A 25924-nucleotide genomic window follows, 5' to 3' on the forward strand; every position below is an offset into this window, starting at 1 on the left:
GTTCTGACTTTTTTTGTCTAGTGATCTTGGGTAAAAGGAAGACAAGGTAGAATGCAATTTTAAGGACAAAGGACCATGTGTTTCCATGGAGTTGCTGAGATAATGGCTCCTGAGTTATACAGGTCCTCATTTCTGAAGTTTCAGTGCTTAATATTTTCATTAACTCATTTGACACCAAAACGTGACCTGAATCTACGCTGGTATGAATTGAAGCTATTTGTAACCATGATATTTTTCTCTTAGAGTGTGTATATTTGTTGCAGAAATATTAATGTTCTGTTACGAGTTATTTCCCTACTAGGGATTAGGCACTATTTGCACTGACTACTTCCTAAAAGCTGGAAAAATTCTGAGTAACAAAATCATCTAGCTCTAAGGGTTTGGGGTGAGGAACTGTGGACTCGGCTTCTCTTCTGGGCCACAAGAGGGCAGCCCTGTTCTGTGTGCACAGCATAGCCTGCTTGAAGCACTTTGAACCCTGAGTCCTTTAAGTGATGGGTAATAGGACAGATAGGATTCCTTGGAGCAGAGCTGAATGCTAATGAGCACGTAATATGCTATTGAGACAAAGCTGGCAGAGTAATCAAAAATCCTCACCTTAAAGGTTTTTAGGCTAGGAAACCTCAGATAATGCTCAAGAATAATTGGCCCGGCTGCTGTCCCATCTCAGTAAGGATGGTTGGCCCATGGGGGTAAAGAAACCAGCTGAAGGGCTGGCAGACAGCACATTGACTGCAGACTCACTGCTCACTATGCAAGGCCTACTGGAATAGCCCTTCCCCCTTCTAGACCTGGCAGGAGTCCAGGAGCCACCTCTCTCCTGTGGATCAGGACTGCCTGAGAAATGTTGACATCTCCCAACCAGACAGCTTCTGGAAGAGAAGGCTCTGGCACAGGGGATTGGGGGAGTTCACAGGGAAAAGGAGGCCTGTCCTGTTTCCTCATCCTGGGAACACCTCTTCCCCGCAGTAAGCACCACCTTTCATCCCATGGCTCCAGAGTGTCCATTTGGGGATCGTCTTTTTGTGACAGACAAACTGCTGTTGATATGAATGTTTTTATTTTGCCACTTAAACCATGGTTTCCTTGTGCTAGCCGGACAGGGGCGGGGTGTGGGCCGGCTGCTGGACCATGGGTTACAGGAGGAGCAGGAGGGTTAGTAGCAGGAGTGGTGAGATGCTCAGTCCGAGTGCCCATCACATGACCCTCAGGGAAATATCATGCAGCCCAGGTATACTGTAAGATGGGAAGAGCTGAGGCGCTGTTTCTCATTCTGGTGAGGAATGGGTCCCACATAACCTAGAGCTCAGGGGACATTTCCAGTCCTCTTCTCAATGGGCTGTGGTCTTTCATTTATCCCTGTGGGGGTGTCTGCCTCAAATCTCTCTTCCTTCTTCACCTCCTGGGCCCTTTGGCAAAAGTCCCTGTGATTCCTGGGGAAGATACTGCCATTGCCAGCCCCTTCCCTGGATCAGTGTCTGATCTGATGGAGGTAGCTTGTAGGCCCTGGCTTCTTCCAGTTCCGGCGGATCCTGGCACTTGTCCTTCTGGAGTTCAGATACTGATCATCAGAAGCTGTCTCTGTGGTACCACTCTGTGGGTCGGCCAGTGGAGCACAGGACTCGGGGATTCTGCGAGAACAAGTGTGTGATAGGCCCATGTCAATAGGAAGAGCAGAATGGGGACTAAAGAGATTGTGGTCATGAGGATCTATTAAATCACACTGTTTGGAGTAAAATAAGCCCAGGGCTTTGGCCCTCTGAGAGCTAAAGACCAGACAAAGCTTTCAGATGTCTTTTCCATAAAGAGAGCTGGACTAGGTTTGTCAGGGTGTGTGATACTCGGCATTTCTCCAGCTTCCTCATGCTGTACTCGTGACAGCCATCAGTGGTCAGCCGTGATAGGAGACCAGAAGAACCAAGTAACCTCCTTAGCAAAGTGTTTTAAAACAGGGATTGCAAGTCAGCTGGAGTTGACCTGAGGAAGGGCCCAATCAGCTTCCCCTGGATGTGCTGATTCAGAAGACCTGTTCAGGTCTAGTGCTCTGACTGGAGGCCCCGAGAAGGCAGCGGGAGAATTAGAGCCCAGAGTACAACCCACAATTACTGGTTAGGCCGCGTGTTTCAGCTTGACCTCCTGGGGCTCACTGTTCTCAGGCTGTCAGTGACCTAGGCAAAGGCCAATGACTAGGGAAAATTTAAAGTTCTTCAACACTTTTCAAACCTTAGTACCTCTATGGAACCCTCCTACACTATAGTCTATAATTCCACAGGCCAGATTTTAACCAGGCTTACTTGTGATTGTTACCTGTTCTACCACATGGAAACAAATTATCTTCCTTCCAAACGATAGTCCCTCCCTACATTCCTGCAGAATTTCTGCAAATCACGACCCAGGCTTGCCTTCCCGTGGAAATTCACGGGGTCCAGTATGACTCCCATAGTAACAGAGATCATGGGCACGGAATAGACCTTGCCCCTGCCATGGCCGGTACTCACAGTGAGGCCAAGTCAGTAGCGCCGGGCAGTGGTGGACAGGGCAGCCTTAGCGCTCACCTTCCCTCCGCCCTCCAATTCCAGGAACCCACCTGAGCCGGCTGCAGTGGTGCAGTGAGTTGCCCAGGGGTTTCGGCCGGGGAGGCCTCTTCCTACGCAGCCTCCTCAAGGCCTCTGCCACACGGTGGTCTCCTGCACACTCCCAGATGATCTGTGCCCGCTCCTCGGCCAGCTGGTCCCCACTGCGCTCAAATAGGCCCTGGATCTGCAGTAGCTCAGCATCCTGGAAAATGTTGGCTGATGCCTGCTTGCGGCCCCTGGCCTCAGCTGGGGCCTGCCATGGGGGCGGCTCGCTCACCACAGAGGCCGGGGTGCCCATCCTGGGTGCTCTGGGGAAGGAAAGCATGGAGAGACATTAGCTTATGGGGCCCTTCCCAAACCTGGGGTCCTTGTGAATGCAAGCCTTCTGGCGTTTCTATTCTCCAGGAACTTAACGTGCAAGAAAGTCTTGACTTAAAGTCACTCTACCTTCTAGGGCACCTTAGGGAAATAATATCACTAATGACAGTTAAACTATTACAAAGTGCTTATGTGTGCAATGCACGTACTAGCTCACTGAGGAGTCCCAGCAGCCTGTGACGTCAGAATGGTTTATCCGCACCGTACAGATGAAGAAATGCAACTCAGCTAAAATGATCCTTTGCAGCCACAAAGCCTTGCATAAGTGCGGAGCTGGGAGCAGAACCCAGGTCTGTCTGGCTGTAAGCCCAGGCCGACCCCAGGATACGTAGGTCCTAAGGATGGTGCTAGGAATAGCCACCGCGCAGTATTGAGCATGTAGAGGTACGGGACATGGCTCTAGGAGTTGTAGTCATAGGACCTCCTTGACACGTGAGCACGGCAGCCCTCTTTGCGAAGGTCCAGGTTCTGTAGCACAGAAGAGGAGGGTTATGGGATTGGGCCGACCACACTGGAATCCCACTTCCAGCCACCTCCACCACTGCCTGGCTCAGCTGATTCCCACACCAATTCTGCTTCACAGAGTCGCAGTGAGGACTGAGGGAAGATAGTGGTAAGAACAGTGCTCAAGGTTCTAAAATTCTACTTTCCCATTTATAACATGGAGAACAGTCATCCCACCTATTTTCAAGACCCTGGAGAGAGCCCAAATTCAAATAGTTTAGCAAACAGTATGAAATAGATCTAGCTGCAGTCCAAAAGGCCATGGCAAGGAACACAGGGGCGAAGAGGCGGCTCCAGGGTTAGAATATACAACCATGGGCAGAGGCTGAAATCTATAAGAAAATTCGATAAAAGGAAGCCTCATGTCAGTGCCCCCTCATAGGAAATAAAAATTCAATTAAATGATCATCCTCAGTTCTAGAGAGTTCTATTTGAATAATAAATAATAATAAAAGGGGGCTCACTCACCCTACCCTTGTCTCCAGTGCAGCCTGAAAACGCTATGAGATTGAGATTGGGAAGCAGACTAGAGACAAGGAAGACCTAGGACCTCGGTATTACACAGAACTGGACTCAAATCCCAGTTCTGCCACCTTCCTAGCGGTGACTCTAGGCAAGTTACTCAACCTCTCTGAGCCTCTTTGCTCAGCTGTAAACTGGGACTCAACCACTTCTCAGGATTGCTCTATGGACTGAGCGCGCCTAGTGTGGTATCAGGTACAGGGTAAGGGCCAAATAAATGCAGATTTATTCATAACCCCCACCCCCATGCCCGTTTTGACCTTGACTTTTGTACTTGGGTCAGGGTATGATAGGGTCCCTTTTCCGCTGTTCAGGCCTGAGCCAGCAGAGGACTTGCCTGTGCTCCCTCCACCCCTCAGCGCCAGGCCTAACGGCAAAGGTCAGGTAGTTACACCAGACCTCACCTCATTCCAGAGAGCTACAGAGACACCTGTCACCCAGGAACTAGCCTAAAAAGGGAATAAAAATTAATACATTTCAATACAAAATGTCCATGCTCCCTGTAACAAACAGAAAGGAAATCATATAAAGCATTCCCAGCTTCTCTGCCCTTACTCTCCCCTGCCTTTGTTCTGAGAGTTTGAGACCTCTCTCCATTACGTTCAGACTCCTCAAATGTAACTGGCCCTTGCTCCTAACCTCAATCGCAGCCCTCCTTATTGCAGTAATTTCCACATTCACCCTGTCCCAGTTTCTAGACCTCTCATAAGAACCCCACTCTTGGGGCGCCTGGGTGGCTCAGTGGGTTAAGCCTCCGTCTTTGGCTCAGGTCACGATCTCAGGGTTCTGGGATCGAGCCCTGCATTGGGCTCTCTGCTCGGCAGGGAGCCTGCTTCCTCCTCTCTGCCTGCCTCTCTGCCTACTTGTGATCTCTGTCTGTCAAATAAATAAACAAAATCTTAAGAAAAACAAACCCCACTCTTTTTTAATAGGGATTTCATTTCTTTTTTTTTTTTTTTAAGATTTATTTATTTATCTGACAGAGACACAGTGAGAGAGGGAACACAGCAGGGGGAGTGGGAGAAGAAGCAGGCTCTCCACTGAGCAAGGGGCCTGACGTGGGGCCCAACCCCAGGACCCCGAGATCATGACCTGAGCCAAAGGTAGATGCTTAACGACAGAGCCACCCAGGTGCCAAGAACCCCACTCTTCAAAGAGTTCAATAACTAAAATAAACCTGCAGAAAACTTTCAGATGAATGAACTCCATAAAAATTGTGCTTTTATCTGGAAATGGGAATTTTAAAATCTACCTCTCCATAGGCACTATTACAGAATCCAATTAAAAACCTAGTATGTGTGGTAATGAACTCTCCTGAGCTGGATGATAAAAATGTACTGTGACCAGAAAACAACAGTCACCAGGGAACACTTTCAGGCTGATAAAAAAGCTGACTCTGGGTCATCTACTCTGCGTCAGGCGACACGACAATATGCATGATGGTTCATCTTCAACGTAATTGCAGGAATCGGGCTCCGTTACCCTCCTCCCAGCTCAGAGGAGCACAGGAAGCTGAGACACAGATTCAATGCCCGGGGCTCGGCCAAGGCCAGGACCTGGTGTGAAGGGCTGCAGCCGTGTCTGAAAACCTGTTGCCTTCACAACCAAGCTACAAACACGCTGCTGGCTGGTCATCTCTGTGAGGGATATTTCACTATTCTCACCAAAGTCACCAAGTTGGAAACCTGCCAGTGGAAAAGGAAGAGCCATGGCCAGCCCACACATAAGGCAAGGGCGGGGCTGTACAATTTATTTTAATCTTTTCATTAGCATCAGAGCTGTTGACTCTGTGGCCCGCTGTTCTAGCCTTGAACCTGTGGCAGTCTGAAGAGGAATATCCCCAACTTCCACAAAACAAATCTGGAACTGCAACGCAGCCCAGGGCACACAGTGCTGGCTTCTGAGTCAGAGCCCTAGTCCTGCCACTCGCTGGCTGGGCCTCTGTGGGCCTCAGTTTCCCCCTTACATCTGTAAGAACAGGTTGATGCCTCTGGTCTCCAAGGGCGTGTGTGGTGTTAGGGATTCTATGATGAGGCTAGGTCTCTACGGAAGCGGTGACTGGGTCTGCCTGGCTGCCAAGGCCTAGACGCAACATGTGTGGACAGGCCTGGCTAATTAGGTGCCAGGAAATTCCCCAACCAGTAGTTCCTCTTTTCTGCCCTCCTCAATCTTCCCTGGAGACAAGACACTGTTTTGCTGGTGGGATGTGGGGTTAAGGTCTGGGAGAAGACAGAGAACTCACCGCTCTAAAGCACTCCAGGGACCTAGGCTGGCTACAGCCAGGCCTGGGACACACTCCTAGGCTGGTCTGGGTGGTGGGAGAAGAGGTTAGTATCGTTTCTCTCAGATTCGGGCAATCTCACCCTCTCCTCAGAGAGAATGGCAACCAGCTTAAGTAGCAGTGCTGTCTTAGGGATGGCTTGGAGACTGACTTCCCAGATATTCCTAGCCACCACGTGTGTATGGCTAAAAGGCCCTACACGGCCCAACCTCCAGCCGTTTGTGTCCGAGTTACAGTGAATTACAAACACACCAACAAAATTTCTGGGGGAGTCTAGGCCTCCAGCTTCAAACATACCCTCCATGCAACCTGGGACAGGGGGCCTTGGCACCTCCAGATTTCAAGGATCCTCCCTCTTAGCTCTGCCTGCCACCCTGGGCTTGAACCAACAGTCAGACTGAGAATGAAAATCAGTGGAGTTTCCATAAGATTAGATGCAAACTTCCGGAAAACGAGTTCAGAACACTTGTATTATCAGAAGAAACTGTTTGTTTTTTTTTTTAAGGTTTTATTTTTTAAGTAATCTCTACACTTAATACGGAACTTGAATTTATAGACCGAGATCAAGAAAGCCATGCTCCGCTGACTGAGGCAGCCAGGCACCCCAGAAGAAACCTCTCTTATTCAATGTGCTCTTTCCCCCCCTATTTTCTTGGACAAGACCTGAATCTAGGAAAATCAGTGTATACTTGAACAATGGTACTTTTTTTGAACTGGAAAATGCCACCGCAAGGATATTAAAAGATTATAAATGGATCTTTCATTCCAGAGCTGACAGCAAAGAATATAAACCCAGGTCTGTGAACAAATGAGTAAAAACTCACTGCAAAATACTTCAGTTTGACATAAACTAGCTTAAAAATGAACCCACAGAGTAAATACCAAATGTGGAAAATGGCAAAGTTCAACTTGTTTTGACATAGGCAATAAATGAATGAGAGAACTCTAACGAAGAAGTATATTTAAAAAGTGACTCACCAGACAATGAATTTGTAATACATAAATAGGGTACACAATTGAGCATCCTTTGTAGTATGTGAAGCTCAGTTTAGATAGCTATTCCGATTGTGGTCTCAGGGAGGCTCAGGTAACCACGAGAGGCAGAACACACTTGCGTGAGCTGGGCAGCAACTGCTTTCCCACTCAGCTCCCCTCCTTCAGATAACCCTGCTGATGGTAATAGTCTGTAATTGGAGGCAAAGGGCCTCTTGGATAAAGAACTGGAGGCTCTGGCCCAAGGCCCAAATCAACGCTGTGGCCCTGGCCTGCTCCCCCGCCACTGGACAGCAGCCAAAATCTGTGGCTCCTCCACTGGGAGGCCCAGTCCACATGGCCATGTGAGCCCCCCAGGCCTCAGGGCCTAGCCTCCTCCAGAAGTGCCCGAGACAACTGCATACACATAGGTCTCCAAACCTGATGTGGAAGCGGAGAAAGGAACAAGGCCCTACCCCTAGACCCATACTCAGATACGACTGGAAAATAAACTCTAGATGAAGGAATAACTCTTTTCAAGAGTTCAAGAACCCTGAGTTCTGGCTGTGCTTCTGAAAACCGGGTGACATTGACAAGCCTGTTTCCCCCTGCCTCATTTTGCTCATCATCAGAATAGTGAGAATAAATAACCTGTAAGGGAATAAGGGAGATAAAAGTATGTGAAAGCATCCATCCCAGTACACTGCATCATGAATGAGTGATGTAAGGGAAAGACTGTTTAACAACTAGGCCCCATAGAATCATTGTCATTTTCATGAAACTCCCTCAAAACAGACCTTCACTCTTGGGAAATGAGGGTAAGGGAGATGGATTCATCTGTGCACTTTTAAATCACAGCTGCCACTGAGGCAGCTTGCTCCCTGTCAAGCACAGAACATCGCTTTCAAATAGGTGATCTTTTTAATCCTCACCCCATGAGGCGGCGCTATGGTTATAGGTTATACCCATTTTACAGATGAGAAAGCTGAGCTCAGAAAGGTTAAGTAACTTGCCCAAAGTCAAACAGGAGGTAGGTGGTGAGGCTGGATATACCCAGGTAGTATGACCCCAGCGCCCAGCCCCTCCACCACTGTTATTTTTGTTCTGCCAGATGGCTGATGAGGTCGTCGGGGGAAGGCACGACCCAGGAGGCTCTGAAACCTCTCCGAGCCTCCTATCTGCTTCTGCGGGTTTCGGAAGGCGCAGGGATTGAAAGTCAGGTCTCCCAAGCCAGCCTCGGCGCCCTCAGCGCTCCACGGCCCCGTGAGGAGTAAGAGCGATTACTCACCACGCTGAAGGGCAGCGCCGACAGACCTCAAATCGGGATGGGGCAGGCTAAGATGTGCGCACTCCAACCCCTTCACGGCCTTTCGAAAGGGCGGGCGTAGCTCTACGCTTCCTGCTGCGAAGGTGCTCACAGGGACCTGGCGGCGTTCACGCACAGGACGAGAGCTTGGGAGGGGATATCCTGGCCCAGGTCGCAGGGCGACATCCCCAGCACAGGTCAGCCCCCAGGGCTCAGACGTGGCCGCTTCGCACAACGCCGGGCCCTAAGTGGACCTGCGGGTTCGGGAAGCCGCTGCCACCCGGGTTCTGATGGCCCGCCGCCCGCTCCCACCGCAGCGCGAGCCAGGCCTCCAATCTACGTACCTGGCCTGGCCGCCCAAGGCGGGCCACCTAGGTCACAGCCCCGACTCCCGGGAGAAAGCGTTCCCCAGCCGGGGAAGAGCCAATCCACGGCCGAGCCTTGGTGAGAGCTTCGGTCGGAGCCTTCCAAAATCGAACGTGGAGACTCTGTGGGCCAATCATCAGCAACAGAGGGGAGAGGGGCGTGTCAAGGCTCCGCCCCCTTCCCTTCGCCGGCCTCGAAACCTGAGTGCGAAGATTCCGCGGGCCCAATCAGCCGCGGAGCAGCGGCGAGGGGCGTGTCCGCCGGGGCCCCTTCCCTCCGCCCTCCGCCCTCCGCCGCCCTAGCGCGGCGCCCGAAGGCGCCCGCTTCATTGACGTCAGTGCCCTGGGAGAGCGCGGTTTTGCTGGCGCGGGAGCGGGGCGGGGCCGCATTCCAGCCTCGGGGTGCGGCGGCAGCAGCAGGCCCTGCAGGGTACACGTGACGCGTGCCCCTTCTCTTGGGCCGTAGGCCAGCGCGCACCGCGGCGTGCTCCCTGCAGCTTGTGGCCCTCTGCAAATAGATCCGCAGTTCCTTAAATTCACCACCCAGACGGACCACTTATCTTTTGGCTCCAGCTTTGGGGGAAAGGAAGGGATGGCGAGATTTTGGGGCTTCAAAGCTAGAATGCCATGGGTTCAAATCTTAAATCAGCTGTGCAGCCTTGAGCCAGTTATCTAAATAAGCAGTATTAGGAAGGTTTTATAATTCATTGGACAATGGTCCATTAGGGCCCACACTGTCCAAGTTTCTTAAGAGGTAGTGAATATGGGAAGGAGACAAACCATAAGTGACTCTTTTTTTTTTTTTTTTTAAATTTATTTATTTGACAGAGAGAAATCACAAGTAGACAGAGAGGCAGCCAGAGAGAGAGAGAGAGGGAAGCAGGCTCCCTGCTGAGCAGAGAGCCCGATGCGGGACTCGATCCCAGGATCCTGAGATCATGACCTGAGCCGAAGGCAGCGGCTTAATCCACTGAGCCACCCAGGCGCCCCCATAAGTGACTCTTAATCTCACAAAACAAACTGAGGGTTGCTGGGGGGGAGGGGGGACAGGAGGCGGGGTGGGGGATGGGTATGGACATTGGGGAGGGTATGTGCTATGGTGAGTACTGTTAAGTGTGTAAACTTGGCGATTCACAGACCTGTACCCCTGGGGATAAAAATATATGTTTACAAAAAATTTAAAAATTAAAAAAAAAAAAAGAGGTAATGAATAGGAGACGCCTATAAGCGTGAGACCTGGGGGAATTTACAGCCTAGTAAGGAAGGCAGACTTTAAAAAGCTTAAAACATTTAGTGCTGATTACAATTGTGATAAACATTATAACTATAAAAGGGTCTGGAATGCTTGGGTGGCTCAGTCACTAAGCATCTGCCTTCTGCTCAGGTCATGATCCCAAAATCCTGGGATGGAGGCCCGCATGGGGCTCCCTGCTCAGCGGGAAGCCTGCTTCTCTTCCACTGCCCTGCTTGTTTGTGTTCCCTCTCTCACTTCGTCTCTGTCAAATAGATTTGAAAAAAATCTTCTAAGAGAAAAAAATAAAACAAAATAAAAGGGTCAAACGGAGGAAACTCAACTCCCTGTAGGAGGTCCTGGGAGGTAGAAGAAGTAACATTTAAGCTAAGATAGGAAGGAGAAATTGAAGTTGGTCAAATGAAGAGAAGTGGGTCTGGGAAGGTGTTTAAGGAAGAGAGAATGGCACGTGCAAAGTTTAGGAGATAGCTCGACTCAGGTCTTGATATGAGACTTGGAGCGAGGCTAGGAAGGGGCAGAGTGGTGAGAAAGCAGAAGGCAGAGGCGGACAGTGAAAAAGTTTCCATTTGACTCTCTGAGGGGAATGGCATTATATATACTGTTTAACAGATATTTCATGGCATTTACCATGTGCCAGTAATGCCAATTACAAATGGTAGCTCATTTCATCCTCATGAAAAACTAATGTTTTTAGAAGGTCACTTTGCCCACAGCTTGGAACTTGTATAAGAGGGTTTGGGAGTGGATGGAGTATCCAGTGTTTTTTTGTTTGTTTGTTTGTTTGTTTAAGATTTTATTTATTTATTTGAGAGAGAGACAGTGAGAGAGAGCATGAGCGAGGAGAAGGTCAGAGGGAGAAGCAGACTCCCCGTGGAGCTGGGAGCCTGATGCGGGACTCGATCCCGGGACTCCGGGATCATGACCTGAGCCGAAGGCAGTCGTCCAACCAACTGAGCCACCCAGGCGTCCCATCCAGTGTTTTTGTTTTTGTTTGTTTTGTTTTGTTTTTTTAAGGTTTATTTATTTATTTGGGGGGCATAGTGGACAGAAGTAGAGGGGGAGAGAGAGAATCTCAAACAGACTGTCCGCTGAGCACAGAGCCCAATGCTGGGCTCCATCCCATGACCCTGAAATCATGACCTGAGCGGAAATCAATAGTCAGATGCTTAACGACTGAACTGCCCAGGTGCTCCCAACAGGTTCTTGATAAACACTTATTTAGTTCTTTGGAAGGTGAGTTGTTTGTTCACTGGTTCAAATATGGTCAGGAAGGTGTCTGGGAATAGGCAGCTAGGTCTCCCTGACTTCATTTTCACTCCAGAGCTGACCTTCACGGTCATTTAAGTGTGATCTCTCCTCTATAAAAGTTCCAAGGGGAAAGGAGTAAAATGCAGCAAATAAGGATTTTTGGGTCCCTTTCTGCAAGATGGAAGGAATATTTGGGAGCTGTTCTTCCTCATCCCATGGTCTCCAGTTCCTCTTTCTGTCCTGCACAAAAACAACATCAGCAAGTGCTTTGCTGTAGTTAAAAGGGCTTTAACAACAGTTTCTCTTTGCTTTTCCTGAAGACCTAGGGAAATAGCAAAAAGAAGTCAGCAATGTTCGTCTCCAAAAGAAGGTGCTCACTGCTTCAAAGCCTTTTCAGCCAACTGCTTGGCTAAAAAGAGGAGTGTGTGGAGTCCTAAACAGGGACTCCCTGTTCCCTGGTCTCAGAAATAGGAAGGCCAAACTCTTGGCGGCATCTCAGTGCTTGGAGAGCCTAGGATGTCTGATGCCGGCAGCTCAGACGAGCATACCAGGGTGGGAATTGGGAACTTGTGGCTTCTGGGTCAGATGTGACTAAGGCTGGGTGGAGAACATCTGGTGTCTCCCAACATTTTTGCAGGCATGTGACCATGCACTTATCACACAATGGAAACATTTCTATTGTTACAGCTTTATGCATCTGTATGTCTGATGAGAACAACAGGGATGGCCCTGTTTGGAAGAGAAGGTGAGCTGTGAGGAAGGGAGCCCTGGTGTAATTCAGGCCAAGACCTGGTTTTACCAGCGATCAGATTATGGTGAGGGGAGTGAGGAATATTCCTGGGTGCAGTACTTAAGGGGACACCAAAACCAACCAACCAACCAATCAACGAACCAGCCAACCAGTAATCAAGATAAATATTTTAATGTAATATTTTTAAAAACCAAAATTAATGTAAAACATCCACAGTGAACAAAATGTCAACACTTAAAAGCAGACTGTTGTTTGTGTTATGACCTGGTATCATTTTGCAATGGGAATAGTAATTTCTAATCAGCTCGTGGTTCCCACATGGGTCGTCCTTATGCTTTAAGAGAATTGAAAATAGTGTGTGAATCAATTGGGCGACACAAGGGTTTATGTATGGTCCTGTTTTTTGATTGTGGGGCTTTCATCAACTTTTTTCCATTCAATTCAGAGACGATTTTGATAGGTGTGTATAGGAGGGCACATGTTCCTGTTGCCTCGGCTGGCATTACGGCTCAGCAGAGTTCTAGTTTCTAGGGGAGTAGAGTCTAGGAAACGGGTTCCAGCTGTTCAACCTTAGGCAAATAACCTAACTTCTTGGCTTTCCGAGTTTCTCTTCTATAAAGTGGAACTGACCATCCCCACCTCTGTGAGGATGAAGTGAGGTGCAGTGGGCATAGGGCTCAATACAGACCTTGCTACAGACGATAAACCAGCATTTGACTCCTTCCCTCTCTGTCCTGCAGGGATCATTCATGCAGCTCTTGCGAATGGTTCCCTTCCAATGGGTTTGTTCTTGCTCTCTGTCCTGTTCTGGGGAGACCAGAGAGAACGTCCACCCTCCACTGACAAACAGTAGTGTATCTCTTGAGTACCCTCTCTTTTTCTTGATAAATGCTTTTGGTAATTGTAAACTTTTTAAGAAGCTCCCCTGTGCTTGGGACATTATACAAGACAACTTACTACAGCCTTCTTCTCTGAACTTAGCAACTGAGAATAGCAAAGCCCTACAGGCAGACAGTACAGTATAGAAACACGACCACGGAAACAAAACAAAACCTCGAAGGCAAAACAAAACCTCCACACCTAATCTGACTCATGTACATTAGAATTAAAGGTCAATTTTGTATTAATCTGCTTGGGTTGCCATAACAAAATAGCACAGGTTGGGTGGCTTAACGACAGAAATGTGTGCTCCTCGCAGCTGGGCTGGCAGGAAGACCAAGATCAAGGTGCCGGCCCATCTGGTTTCTGGTGAGAGCCCTCTTCCCTGGTTGCACATGGCCGCCTCCTCACCGTGTCCTCATATGGTGAAGGAAGAGAGGGAGGATTCTGGTGTCTCTTCTTATATAAATGCACTAATCCTATCAGATTGGGGCTGCACTCTTACAGACCTCTCACTTAACCTTAATGACTTCCTTACTCCAAAGACAGTTATGTTGGAGGGTAGGGCTTCAGCATGTGAATTTGGGGAGACATAATTCAATCCATAGCAAGTATGAACTCATGTCCTTTTTTTTTTTTAAACAAGTACTTAGCTCTTTTTTTTTTTTTTTTTAAGAATTTTTATTCATTGGGCGCCTGGGTGGCTCAGTGGGTTAAGCCGCTGCCTTCGGCTCAGGTCATGATCTCAGGGTCCTGGGATCGAGTCCCGCATCGGGCTCTCTGCTCAGCGGGGAGCCTGCTTCTCTCTCTCTCTCTCTGCCTGCCTCTCCATCTACTTGTGATTTCTCTCTGTCAAATAAATAAATAAAAAATCTTTAAAAAAAAAAAAAAAGAATTTTTATTCATTTATTTGACAGAGAGAGCAAGAGAGAGCAAGCAGGGGGAACAATAGAGTATGGATAGGGTGAGGGAGAAACAGGGTCCCTACTGAGCCAGAAGCCTGATGCAGGGCTCCATCCCAGGACACTGGGACCATGACCTGAACCAAAGGCAGATGCTTAACCATCTGAGCCACCCAGGCGCCCCAGAATGCATGGTTTTTAATGTACAGATAAGTAGATATAGAAATAATTAAGTTGTAAATGTATGCATATGTTTAAATGTATATGTGTACGTATATACATGCATGTATCCACACAAACACATTTAAACACACACATTCTCCAGCTGTGTCTGCTGAGAGGGCCTAGAAGTGATGATGCCCCAGTTGGAATAAGCACATTTACAACCCACATTCTGAGTTTTCAATACCATTCTCCACAAAAGGAACCATGACTCCTTGGAGAAATGATCGATTCACCCACTGGGATTGAGAAAGTTCAGGATGATTCTAAAACATCGTGTCCTGAAAAGTAAGGAAGAACTCAGAGAGTGATGGAAACACATCAAAAGGACGAGGAGTCCATTTATAAGGGCTCCCATTAGCAAACGCAGAGCACCAAAAAGAAGCATGACAGCAACAGATTGCAACCCAATGAGTGAAAGAATACCCAAGTCCACAGCAATATGAATAAGTGAATAAACAGGTAAACAGAAGAGATGCAAAAGGCCTTCCTTATAGTAGAATATCAACTGATAAGTGTATAAGGAACGAAACTACTAGAAAACCATTAATGGCTACTGAAACAGCCCTGTGGCAAATTATAAAAACAAACCTTGTAGTAGCTTTGCATATTTTCCCTCTGTTTGTTATTTATACAGGGTGTTTCTGTACATATTAACCTTTTTCTTTTTCTCTCTCTTCACGTTTTCATTTCATATGTAAGTTTCTTTTCTTTTCTTTCTTTCTTTCTTTTTTTAAAAGATTTTATTTACTTGACAGACAGAGATCACAAGTAGGCAGAGAGGCAGGCAGGGGTGGGGGGAAGCAGGCTCCCCAATGAGCAGAGAGCCCGACATGGGGCTTGATCCCAGGATCCTGGGATGATGACCCAAGCCGAAGGCAGAGGCTTTAACCCACTGAGCCATCCCAGGCGCCCCATATGTAAGTCTCTATGTCAGTTGTTGGAAGTTAACGTTACCATGTTAGTCTTTAGTTAACAGTGTATTCTGAGGGACTCTGGCAAAATTTGAGAAGTGTTTCTGTTTTTTTGTTTTTTCGTTTTTCTTTCTGAGCAGTATTTAATGCAGACCGTTGGGGCTGTGTATCTCCTTATTGTGGAGAGAGGGGGTGAGAACGTCACCTCCAAGAAGGACAGCTGTATCTCATTAGGTGGAAATACAGAGTTGTTTCATTGTTGCATGGAGGTCCAATTGTATATAGAAGGTTGCATATGAAAGCTGAGTCTCCAAAGGGTAGAAGGCACCGGTTATCTCTGTGAGAGCTGAGTCCTGTAAATATTTCTCCTTTTCCACGGGGCACAATGCTTAGCTTTGTCAATAGAGGGAGCCGGCAAGACGCAGTGGGAGGAAGGGTTTCTTTCTTTGGTTCTGGAGTGTCCTCTCACTAAGCTCCGGCAGCTTGCCAGGCTTCTCCATGGCCTGCTCCTGAAGATCATGCGTCTTCTCAGGCGCCTGGTCGCATGGTGTGGACTCCTGTGATGTGGACTCTGGCAGTGTGGGCGGCTTGTTCAGCGCCTGGGTCCTACAGTGCCCAGCAGCCAGCGACACACAGGGGCTAGGAGCTTCCCTCATCTTCTTTGGTGGCTTTGCAGTTACCCTTTTTTTTTTTTAAGATTTTAAAAAATTATTTATTTATTTGAAAGGGAGTGAACCTGAGTAGGAGGGCCCCGCTGAGCTCGGAGCCCCACACAGGGCTGGATCCCATGATCTATGAGATCATGACCTGAGCCAAAACCAAGAGTCAGACACTTAACTGACTGAGCCATCCACATGCCCCATTTTGCAGTAACTTTTGATGTCCCTGCAGTCGCATCCCAGATGGCAAGTTCTACAAGGGCAGCACCTCAGTGACTTCTTTGCCATCTACTGAGCCACAGCTATGTCCTCTTTAAGGAGATCTGAATCTTTGCCCTGGGAGCGGGGAGAGGAGGAGAGCTCTTCTTAAGGGCCTATCTCAGCCCTAGGAGTTGTAGCTGTTGCTTATATCTTCTTCTTCTTCTTCTTCTTTTTTTTTTTTTTAAAGATTTTATTCATTTATTTGACAGAGAGAGATCACAAGTAGGCAGAGAGTTAGGCAGAGAGAGAAGGGGGAGCAGGCTCCCCGCTGAGCAGAGAGCCCGATGCAGGGCCCGATCCTAGGACCTGAGATCATGACCTGAGCCGAAGGCAGCGGCTTAATCCACTGAGCCACCCGGCACCCCAATTGTTGCTTATATCTTCTTTTCCAGGTTTCTTCAGAGTGCTCTTTAATGTCTCAGCTCTCCGTTAGAGTAAATGATAATTCCTTATGCTGAGGTTCCCCTATGCAAATTACTGTGTGGTTTCTGTCTCGAGATCGGGACTCAGGCTGAATCAGTGGAGGATAGTGAGACCGGTAGTGTGATGAGGGTGAAGAACGTCAAGTCAACAAAACTCACGTGAGAGCAGGCTTTTGTGTTGCAATCCACTGACACCCTGAATCCAGTGAGCTGGGTGTCAAAGCTCTTTCAGAAAACAGTACTGATGATAAAGCTAACACTATGATCTCTGGACACTTTGCATCTCATTGAATCCCAACAGCCCAATGATGCTGAGCTGTTAATCTCCTTATGCCAATGACAAAGCTGAAGTTAGAGACCTGCACGATAGCAACATGTCTTCCAGCTATACCTGTTGCCTAACAAATCATCCCAAAACTTAGTGTCATAAAAATACCATTTTTTAATGCTTATGGATTCTGTGGGTCAGGATGTTTTATTTATTTTTTAAGAGGTTTTAGCTATTGGGGCACCTGGGTGGCTCAGTCGTTGGGCGTCTGCCTTCAGCTCGGGTCATGATCCCAGGGTCCTGGGATCGGGCCCCAAATCCAGCTCCCTGCTTGGCAGGAAGCCTGCTTCTCCCTTTCCCACTCCCCCTGCTTGTGTTCCCTCTCTTGCTGTGTCTCTCTCTGTCAAATAAAGAAATAAAATCTTTTTTTTAAGTTTTTAGATTTTATTTATCTATTTGACAGAGAGAGAGAGAGAGAGAGAGAGATCCCAAGTAGACAGAGAGACAGGCAGAGGGAGAGGGGGAAGCAGGCTCCCCACTGAGCAGAGAGCCTGATGTGGGGTTTGATTTATTTTGAGGGTGAAGGAGAAGAAGGAGAGGGACTCTAAGGTAGACTCCAAATGGAGCACAGAGCAGGATGGTGGGACCTCGGGTCTCACGACCCTGAGATCATGACCTGAGCTGAAAGCAAGCGTCAAAGGCTTAACTGATCGAGCCACGCAGGGGTCACAGGTCAGGATGTTTTAAAAATGTCCTCAGGGTTTTGGTTTTATTTAGGAATAGTGAGGCCAACAGATTAGGCAACAGCTGCCATTGAAAAGATAGCTTCTTACTCACAGGTCCCCAGAGGAAGGGACATGCCACATCACACAGAGCCACATGGGGAAGCCTCAGGATTGGTCAGGAGGTATAAGGAGCAAGAGAAAAGCATGGAAATGAGCTTTTATTGTAGTTTTTTGGGGAAGAAATGGATGAAACAAAGTAAGCAGCTAGGTGGGTTTAGGATTGGCTAATTTGAATAATTCCCGCCGGCTCTAGGGCATAGGGACGGTCTCCAGTTGCCCGACACCTTTCCCTGGGATGATTAGGGAAGAGGAATATTAATTGCCTCCTGGAGTACAAGAGCCCAAACAGAGGAGGTGGTTTTGGAGTGTGGGCTCAGGATTGGTTGGTTTGCATGGCAAAGGCACACTCACAGTCACATTATTTGCTATCTTTAGGAATTAGCTAAATCTGGGAGGGGCTAAATCTTGGAACCTTGCAGAACCTCCCTGGATCTGCAAGGGCCCAAGATGTCAAAACATCAGGAAACAACAGAAAATAGAAAGCATGAATGATACACAGGAACTGAGATAGTGGACAGTGGGAATGGCTTGTCTCTGCCCTGTGATGTCAGGACTCCAGCTGGAAGTCCTGAATGTTGCCTTGACAGCTGGGGGTTGGAATCATTTGAAAGCTCATTTCGTATGTCTGGGGCCTAGGCTGGGAGAACTGGAAGGCCCAGACTGCTGACTGGAGGGCTTTGGTGGTTTCTCAGTATGACCGGGAACAGAGGCTTCTTTCATGGTGGCTCAGGGCTGTGGCCTTGTCTTTTGGACAGAACTTAGAAGTCATACAGTGTGGTTCCTACCATCCTGCTTGTTATAACTGAGTCACAAGCTCACCCAGATTCAGGGAAAGGAGGCATAGACGCAACCTCTTGATGGATGAAGAATCAAAGTTTGTAGCCATTTTGTTTTTAAACCACCACAAAGTGGAACTAGGAGTGAGACCCTAGCAGTTAGGATCTGAGTCCTACTTCCTTCATGCCAGGGCCATTATAAGAAACAGAAATCAGTTTAAGTTGTCTCAGGTGAAGAAGCATGGGGGGTGTTGTTACTGGAAAGCCGCAGTGAGTTCACAGAATGAAGTCTAGTGGGACAATGTGAAGCAAGTCCTCTCTCGCCATCTTTTGTCCCTGCATAGCTGCCTGTGATGGTTAATTTTATGTGTCAATTTGTGTCAATTTGACTGGGCCACAGAGTGCCCAGAGATTTGTTCAAATATTATTCTGGGCGTGTCTGTGAAGGTGGTTTTGGATTAGAGGAACATCGGAATTGGCAGACCAAGAAAAGCAGATTGCCCGTCCTCATGGAGCTGGACCTTGTGCCATCAGTTGAAGGCCCGAACGGAATGAAAAAAAGGCTGACCCTCCCATGAGTAAGAAGGACCTCCTTTTTTTTTCTTTTCAAAGATTTTTATTTATTTGACAGAGAGACAGCAAGAGAAGGAATACAAGCAGGGGGAGTGGGAGAAGGAGAAGCAGGTTTCCTGCTGAGCAGAGAGCCTGATGTGAGGCTCAATCCTAGGACCCTGGGATCATGACCTGAGCTGAAGGCAGAGGCTCAACAACTGAACCACCCAGGTGCCCCAGAATGACTTCCTTTTGCCTGACTATTTGAGTGGAGACATTGTTGTAATGTGGGGTTTTTTGTTTTTTTTTTTTTTAATTTTTGAGAGAAACGTGTGTTTCTCTCAACGTGTGTGGAAATGTGGGGAGGAGAGAGAATCTTAAGCAGACAAGCTCCTTGCTCAGCACAGAGCCTGGTGTGGGGCTCAGTCTCACAACCCTGAGATCATGGCCTGAGCCAAAATCAAGAGTCAGAAGCTTAACCAACTGAGCCACCCAGGCACCCTGAGCCATTGGTTTGTTTCTACGCCCTTCTTTGGACTCTTAACTAAAACACTGCCTCTTCCTGGGTCTTGAGCCTGCAGCCTTTAGACTAAACTACGCCCTGGCTATCCTGGGTCTCCACCTTGCCAACTGCACATTTGGGGACTTACCATCCCCCATAATTCCACAAACCAGTTTCCTATGCTAACTATATGTATGTGTTATTTATCTATCCATCCTGTTCCTCTAAACAACTCTAATAACACACTGCCCTTTTCTCTGCAGATCAACTTTCTCTGCCAACTCAGGGTTTCGACTCCCCCTAAATTTGCCTCATGCTCTGGCTTTGGTTACTCCAGCACTAGCTTCATTTAGGAATGACCATTTGGCCAAATTCCCAGTTCGGGTCAGAAGAGGAGATGGGAAAATAGCAACAGAGCTTTTTGGTATAAATATTCCTTCTCTGTCTAGAGCCACCGCACCGACGGGGCTGCGGGTATGGGGAGAAGGCTGCCAGGGGGCGGCAGGCAGGCCTGCCAAAACATTTCCACACCACAGAAGATTCTTGGGGCGTCTCTTGATCCTTGAATGCCATGATCTTAGCTATTCTGGCATCTTCCTGATGGGTCAGGACAAGGTCCTTTTTGGTCTCCAGTGGCTTCTGTGACCTTTGATCTCTTTCAGTCACGGCAGTCACGTCCTCTCTGCCTGTCTAGGTTGTGTGGCGGGGGGAGGGGGGTACTTTTTGGCAGGAGAGAGAAAAGCAGAGTTGGAGAAAATCTCCATGATTCGCCACATCTGAAAGAGTCCCCAGTGGTCATGGGAGTTGGAAAACAGGTGGTAGTGGAGGGGATAGCACGATTGCTTTTGCTCTGTGGTTTCAGTGAATAACGTCTTACAGAGTCTGGTGAGACTAGACGTAAGGGGCAAATTCATGGTTAAAGTAGACGCAGGGCATCTCAGACAGCTGTAGTGTTTCCAATGGTCCAGAAATCTAAATTTAGTTCCTAGCTTAATCTTTCTGAATCTCATTTCCCTCAGCTGTTAAGCGGAGATCATGTATTGCCTATCTCCCAAGGTTGTTGCAAGGGCCAAGGAGGAGGTGAACACCCTATACCAAGCATCCTCTGAGGGCAACCCTCGGCTCTGCCCAGTCCTTGAGCCTCATTCCTCTTGCTTTAAAGCTCCAGCCATGGGTGGGCTAGAGAGTTCAGGGGACAAATCCCCCTTTCCTGGAGACCCTTCACATAGCAGGATAAGAAACAGAAACAGCATACACAGCCAGGCTCCCCAAGTGTAGGTCTTGGGGTCTGTGACAGCCACACCCACTCTCCCTGCCTGGCCCAGTACCTGTGGACCATCTCTGCAACATGGAGATCATTCTCTTTGTCACCGCTCAGGGGCAGTCCTGTGATGTCTTGTGACCTCCAAGACCAAGACTGGAGTCCGAGATATATGCACTGATTACAAGCCTGGATTCGGAGATCAAATATTTGAATTCCGTTCTCCATTACATATGGGATGTTAGATAAGTCACACAAGCTCCCCATGCCTCAGTTTCCTCATTTTAAAGCAGAGGTGGTTTTAATGGACCTACCTCAGAGAGCTGCTGTGAAAAGTACGTGAGACAAGACTGGCAAGCACCTGGCATCTGCTGCCTGGCATCTGGTAGATGCTTTGCATATGGTGGGTGTTCCCACTGAGTCTCTGCCACTTTTACCCAAGGCTGACTAGTAGAGTGGTGGTGACTGATTCATTCCACCCTGGCCCAGAGTGTCCGTCCCTGCCCCAGGAATGTGGTCTGCTGGGGTCTGCCCACCCCACCATAGGTCCCAGTAGGAGGTCATCTTCAGTAGCTCACGGGCAAGCCGAGTAATGGTGAAGTCTCATGGGCGTCTCCCTTGGACACCATGGTTCCCTAGCCTTAAGGACCCAGCCTCACCACCCAGTGTTCTGGGTGGCTTCACACAAAGTCAAGACTCAGAGGATACCTGTGGCTCTGGGTCTGGACCTGGCTGGCTTCTCCTGGGGAGTGAGGGCTGAGCTTTGCCAGAGTCAAATGCCTTTACCACTTCATGCCCAGACTGAGGCCCCTTGCTTCTGTCTGCCCAAAGGGGCCCAGAATCCAGGCCACTTTTTATAGCTCCAGCCAAGGCCAGGTCCTCCTTGGGGGCTGGAATAACAAACTCAGGAGCCCCCCCCTCCAAGTTCCTACCCAACTCCAACCCAGAGGGGACTCCACCCACCCCACCCACCATTCCAGAGCTCGGTGTTCCCACAGCCTTGGGAACTTGCCTGGAGGTGTGAGCCACTTGGTGACCAAAAGAGTGTTCATGCGCAGAGCTCCCTGCCCCGAGTGAGCACTGGACAGTGAGTCAGGAGACCCAAGTTCTAAACTTGGCACTCCCATCATCAACCAGCTGTGGGACCTGGGGCTAGTCACTTACCTTCCCCAGGCCATAGCTACCCCTGCATAAAATGAGAAGCCAGGAACAAATGATCTTTAAGCCCTCTTCCAACTCAGGTATAGGATTGTGGCATAATGCCAGGTACATACACAGCAGGTGTTCAGGAAGTGTTGATTTAGTAATTTAACTCTAAGATTCCAGGCAAGATTCTGCAGGTGCCAACACCCACTTATTTCCTTGCTGTGAGTTCTGCCTCTGCTGTTAGCTAATTTATGTCAAGGGCCAACACAGGGCTTGGCACATAATAGGTATTAAACCAGTGCGAGTTGAGTCTATGAATGCCGTGATTTACAGTAGCCCGGAGACTGAAGAAGGAACTGACTGACCAGCAGGAGCAGGTCATGGGATCTCTAGGGGGCCACGCTTCCCTCCTTGTTATCAGCTGCCTCCCCTTCTGGGCACAGTCAAAGTCATAGCTTTGGGGCATAGAACAACCTCCAGCAAGCATCACTAATTCTTGTTGCCTGAGCAACGGAGGCCTTGCTCACACTCTTCCCTTTGCCTATAGCATCTGTCAGGGGCTGTGATTCAGCCCGCTTACAAGCTAATATGCTAGCCTGCTCTTGTTTCATAAATGCAGGCAGAAGATATGGTTTCCTGAGTCAGACTCGAAGGATTTACCACTCTTGGCACAGCAGGCCGCACGGGCATCATCATTATGTCTCTTTCCCTCACTCCCTAGTTTGATGGGGGTAACGCGGAGAGGCCCTGGTGGATGTTACCCATGCAAGAGCTTTATGTCACAGCTACGCAGCACTGAGCTTGGGGAGCCCACCTCTGTCCCCTCCTAGCACCACCACACTTATAGTAAGCAACAACCAAGCCTACTGTCTGCCTGGGGGGTGGGTGTTCCTTCACCCCACAAACTTGTTGGCTGCAGAACACAGCAGCCAGAAATGGTTGGAAAGTGAATGGGTGACCATGGCTTTGCGTTCTCAGCACACTCAGTATTAAGAGCCACGGCTGCTAAGGACCCATGGGGGACCGCCTTGCCCAACAATGCCTAGTCACCATCTCTGCTTGTCACAACTCTATCCACCCTCCAGAGATGCTCCATTCTGGAAGCTTTCCCAGCCCTTCCATCACACATACTCTCCCTTTTAGATTTCCTTGCACCTACCTTCTTTTCCCTTTCGTGTCCACAGCTGTCGCTATACTATGGAGAAAGTGCAAACACAGTGAGGGCAGGAGCCGGTGCTCCCAGATGGTCTGCATCCCACAGGTGCTTAGGCCATATTTGTGGATATCTTCTTGCATGCTTATGCTTTTGCAGCGTCTCCTGGGACTGCCCCTTGGAATGTCTTCAGGATTCCAGAGACTAAAAATATCTCCCCAAATCACCCCATTGGCTTCCTTGTAAGGAGCTGGGCTTAGCTGCGAGGCTGAAGATTTGTGCCCACCAGGCGGTGCACCACCCTTAAGTCTGCAGATGCCTTTCTTAGATGCCAGAGGACTCTTCTCTCCCTCTAAGTGTTGATTTGGTTAGGTCTCCTGCTCACAGATACAGTTTATGGAGCATAACCCCATCATCAGCCCAGCACCCAGAGTCAGCCCCCAGGTGCCTGTCCTAGCTCCAGCCTTTTTCATAACCGGCACCCTGAGGACACTGAGGATGTCCCAGGAGGGATTGATTGCTAAGGGAAGCTGAGAGAAAAAGGCCCCAGAATTGGGATCAGAAGACCTAGGTTTGAGTCTCCACATGGACACTTGCTAGTTCTGTTTCTCCCAGCAAGTTATGTAACCTCTCTGGGCCTCTGTAACTGTAGCCAAGAATAAAATCTGAGAAAGTAACATATAAGCACTTTGTGGGTTTTTAAAAAATTAATTAATTTATTTATTTGACGGAGATCACAAGTAGGCAGAGAGGCAGGCAGAGAGAGAGAGGAAGGGAAGCAGGCTCCCTGCTGAGCAGAGAGTCCGATGCAGGGCTCCATCCCAGGATCCTGGGATCATGACCTGAGCTGAAGGCAGAGGCCTTAACCCACTGAACCACCCAGGCACCCCAAGATATAAGCACTTTGAATGTGAACCTGGAGCCAGCCACACGTGGGCTCTTGTTTAAACTGTCACCCGCCAGCTCTGTGGGCATGGTCACCTTCCTTCACCCTCTGAGCTCTGGCTTCTCCACTGGCAAATCAGAGTTAACATTGCCTAGAATATAGGGGTGCCTGGCTAGCTCAGTTGGTAGAGCGTGTGATTCTTGACCTGGGGGTGAGTTCACGCCCCACCTTGGGCGTAGAGCTTACTTAAAAAACGACAAAAAACAGTGCCTAGAGCATAGAGAGCTTTCAGTGAATAATGATCACGTATGTCTTATGGATCCCTAGACCCTCAAATGGTGCCCAGTGCCTAACAGGTGCTTAATATCCATTTGCTTAATGAAAGGATTTCACAGATGAGGAAACTGAGGCACAGAGCAGTTAAGTATGAGGTCCCGGCACAAGGGAGTGGTGAAGCCATAATGCATAGCCAGCAGTCTGCCTCCATGGCTTGTACCCTTGTCTCAATACCATGCTATTTTACACGGTGATGGAGGTTACACATCACCTTTTACTCATTTAAAATAAGCGTTCACAGCTTTCCCAGGTCCCTGCAGGCGGGGCTGTGCAGCAAGAGGCCTCAGCCCCCTGAGAAACCACATATACTTTCTCCCATAAGGAATGCCAGGGTGCTGGGAGAGGAGAGACCTGCTCAGCGAGGCCAGGGGGCCGATGGACACATTCCATGACCAGGAGATGAGAGACTAGTTCTGCACTCTGCTGACATTTATTGAGTCTCTTATTTCCGGGCAAAGATAGAAGTGACAGCCAGCAGTTGCAAGCAATGTATCAGACTCAGGAGCACTGCATAATTTCTGAATGCTCCAAGAGAGGGCCTAAAGAGCCAGCAATCAACAGCTTGGGAGTCTGGACCAAAGGGAGGAGCATTTTAAAAAGGGCCTTGAAGGGTAAGTAGGAGTTTTCCAGCCAAGTGGGATCTGAGAATGAAGGGCTTTTTGAGCTTATTTGGGGGGGAGGGTTTAAGAGGTTAGGTGGGGTTGGCAAGCCCCATGGGAGCAGGGGTAAGGAAAGGAAGTGGAAAACAAGGAAAGTGAAAGTCAGTTGGAGCCAGTTTGTGAAGTAAGCCCATAGAAGAGATAAAACTGTATCCTGTGGTCAGTGGAGGAAGCAATGCAATGCCAGGTCTGTGTTTTAGAGGGCTGTCACAGTGAACGATGGTTGAATGGGACCGGGAGACAAGAGACACCAGCTGCAGTTACGGTTAACGGGCTTAACTCCTCTAGACCTCATTTCTCCTCCTCAGTAAAAGGAGGAAAAGAATTCTATCTCTGAGGCTGTTTTGAGGCTTAAGTAGGCTTACGTGTAAACGCATCATTAGCTTCCACTGGACGCTGTTCTGCCTAGTGTCCTAGTTAAACAGGGGGGCTTTGCTCTCTCTTACCCCAGGCTTGGTGCCTTGAACACGCCGGATAACACATTCTTAATCTAGGCGACCCTGGATGGCTAGGAGGTTGGAAAAATGAGGATGGACTGATAGGATTTGGCTTTGTGGTGTGTGGGAGGGGCGGGGGGGTCTCTGGTGGGGGACCGTCCCTTTCTCTGATGTCTGAGAGCCCAGCTTTGGACTGGAGAAGAGTGAGGTGGGCACATTCCAGATGTCCAGGGGAGAACGGATGTCAGCTTCAGACCAGCGCCGATCTCTTCCAGAGCCAGGGAAAGGCCAAGAGGCCCGAGTGGGCCCTAGGGCAGGACAAAGTAGAAAGAAAAGGCCCAGCGAGGCTCTGAGAGAATGCTCCAGAATACAGCGTTTCCCCTCCGAGGCTGGACGGGAGCTGGGGTGGCAGGGCAGGCAGGGCAGGCAGGGTGGACCCAAATGTGCCAAAACTTGGCCCGGGCGGCCAGAGCGGAAGGCCCTCGGCGGCCCGGAGGTGCGAGTGCCCTCCGCCGCGCCCGGGGGAGAAAGGAATCCGAGCTGGGAGTCTGGCGCCGGCTAGAAAGGGGGGCCGGGATGGTGAGCGAGGCCCAAAAAGAGATGGCTGGAAGCCGGGAGGAGCGAGTGGGGGTGGAGAAGGGGAGGGGAAGTCAAAGGGCGGGTAGCAGTGGTGGAGACGGGGAGAAAGA

At 49.0% G+C, this 25924-nt stretch overlaps 1 protein-coding gene across 1 annotated transcript; it reads right to left on the reverse strand.

Annotated features, from left to right (window-relative positions):
- Nucleotides 1-1041: 1041 nt before the first annotated feature.
- AVPI1 (arginine vasopressin induced 1) lies at nucleotides 1042-9174 on the reverse strand. Its single transcript, XM_059398283.1, has 3 exons — nucleotides 8522-9174; nucleotides 2588-2884; nucleotides 1042-1631 (listed from the first exon to the last, which is right to left on the reverse strand). The coding sequence occupies exons 2-3, from the start codon at nucleotides 2872-2874 to the stop codon at nucleotides 1472-1474; spliced, it is 447 nt and encodes a 148-aa protein (XP_059254266.1). The 5' UTR covers nucleotides 2875-2884; nucleotides 8522-9174; the 3' UTR covers nucleotides 1042-1471.
- Between the last annotated feature and the right edge of the window lie 16750 nt (nucleotides 9175-25924).

This window comes from Mustela nigripes, chromosome 4, assembly GCF_022355385.1.
Source record: "Mustela nigripes isolate SB6536 chromosome 4, MUSNIG.SB6536, whole genome shotgun sequence".
Classification (NCBI taxonomy): domain Eukaryota; kingdom Metazoa; phylum Chordata; class Mammalia; order Carnivora; family Mustelidae; genus Mustela; species Mustela nigripes.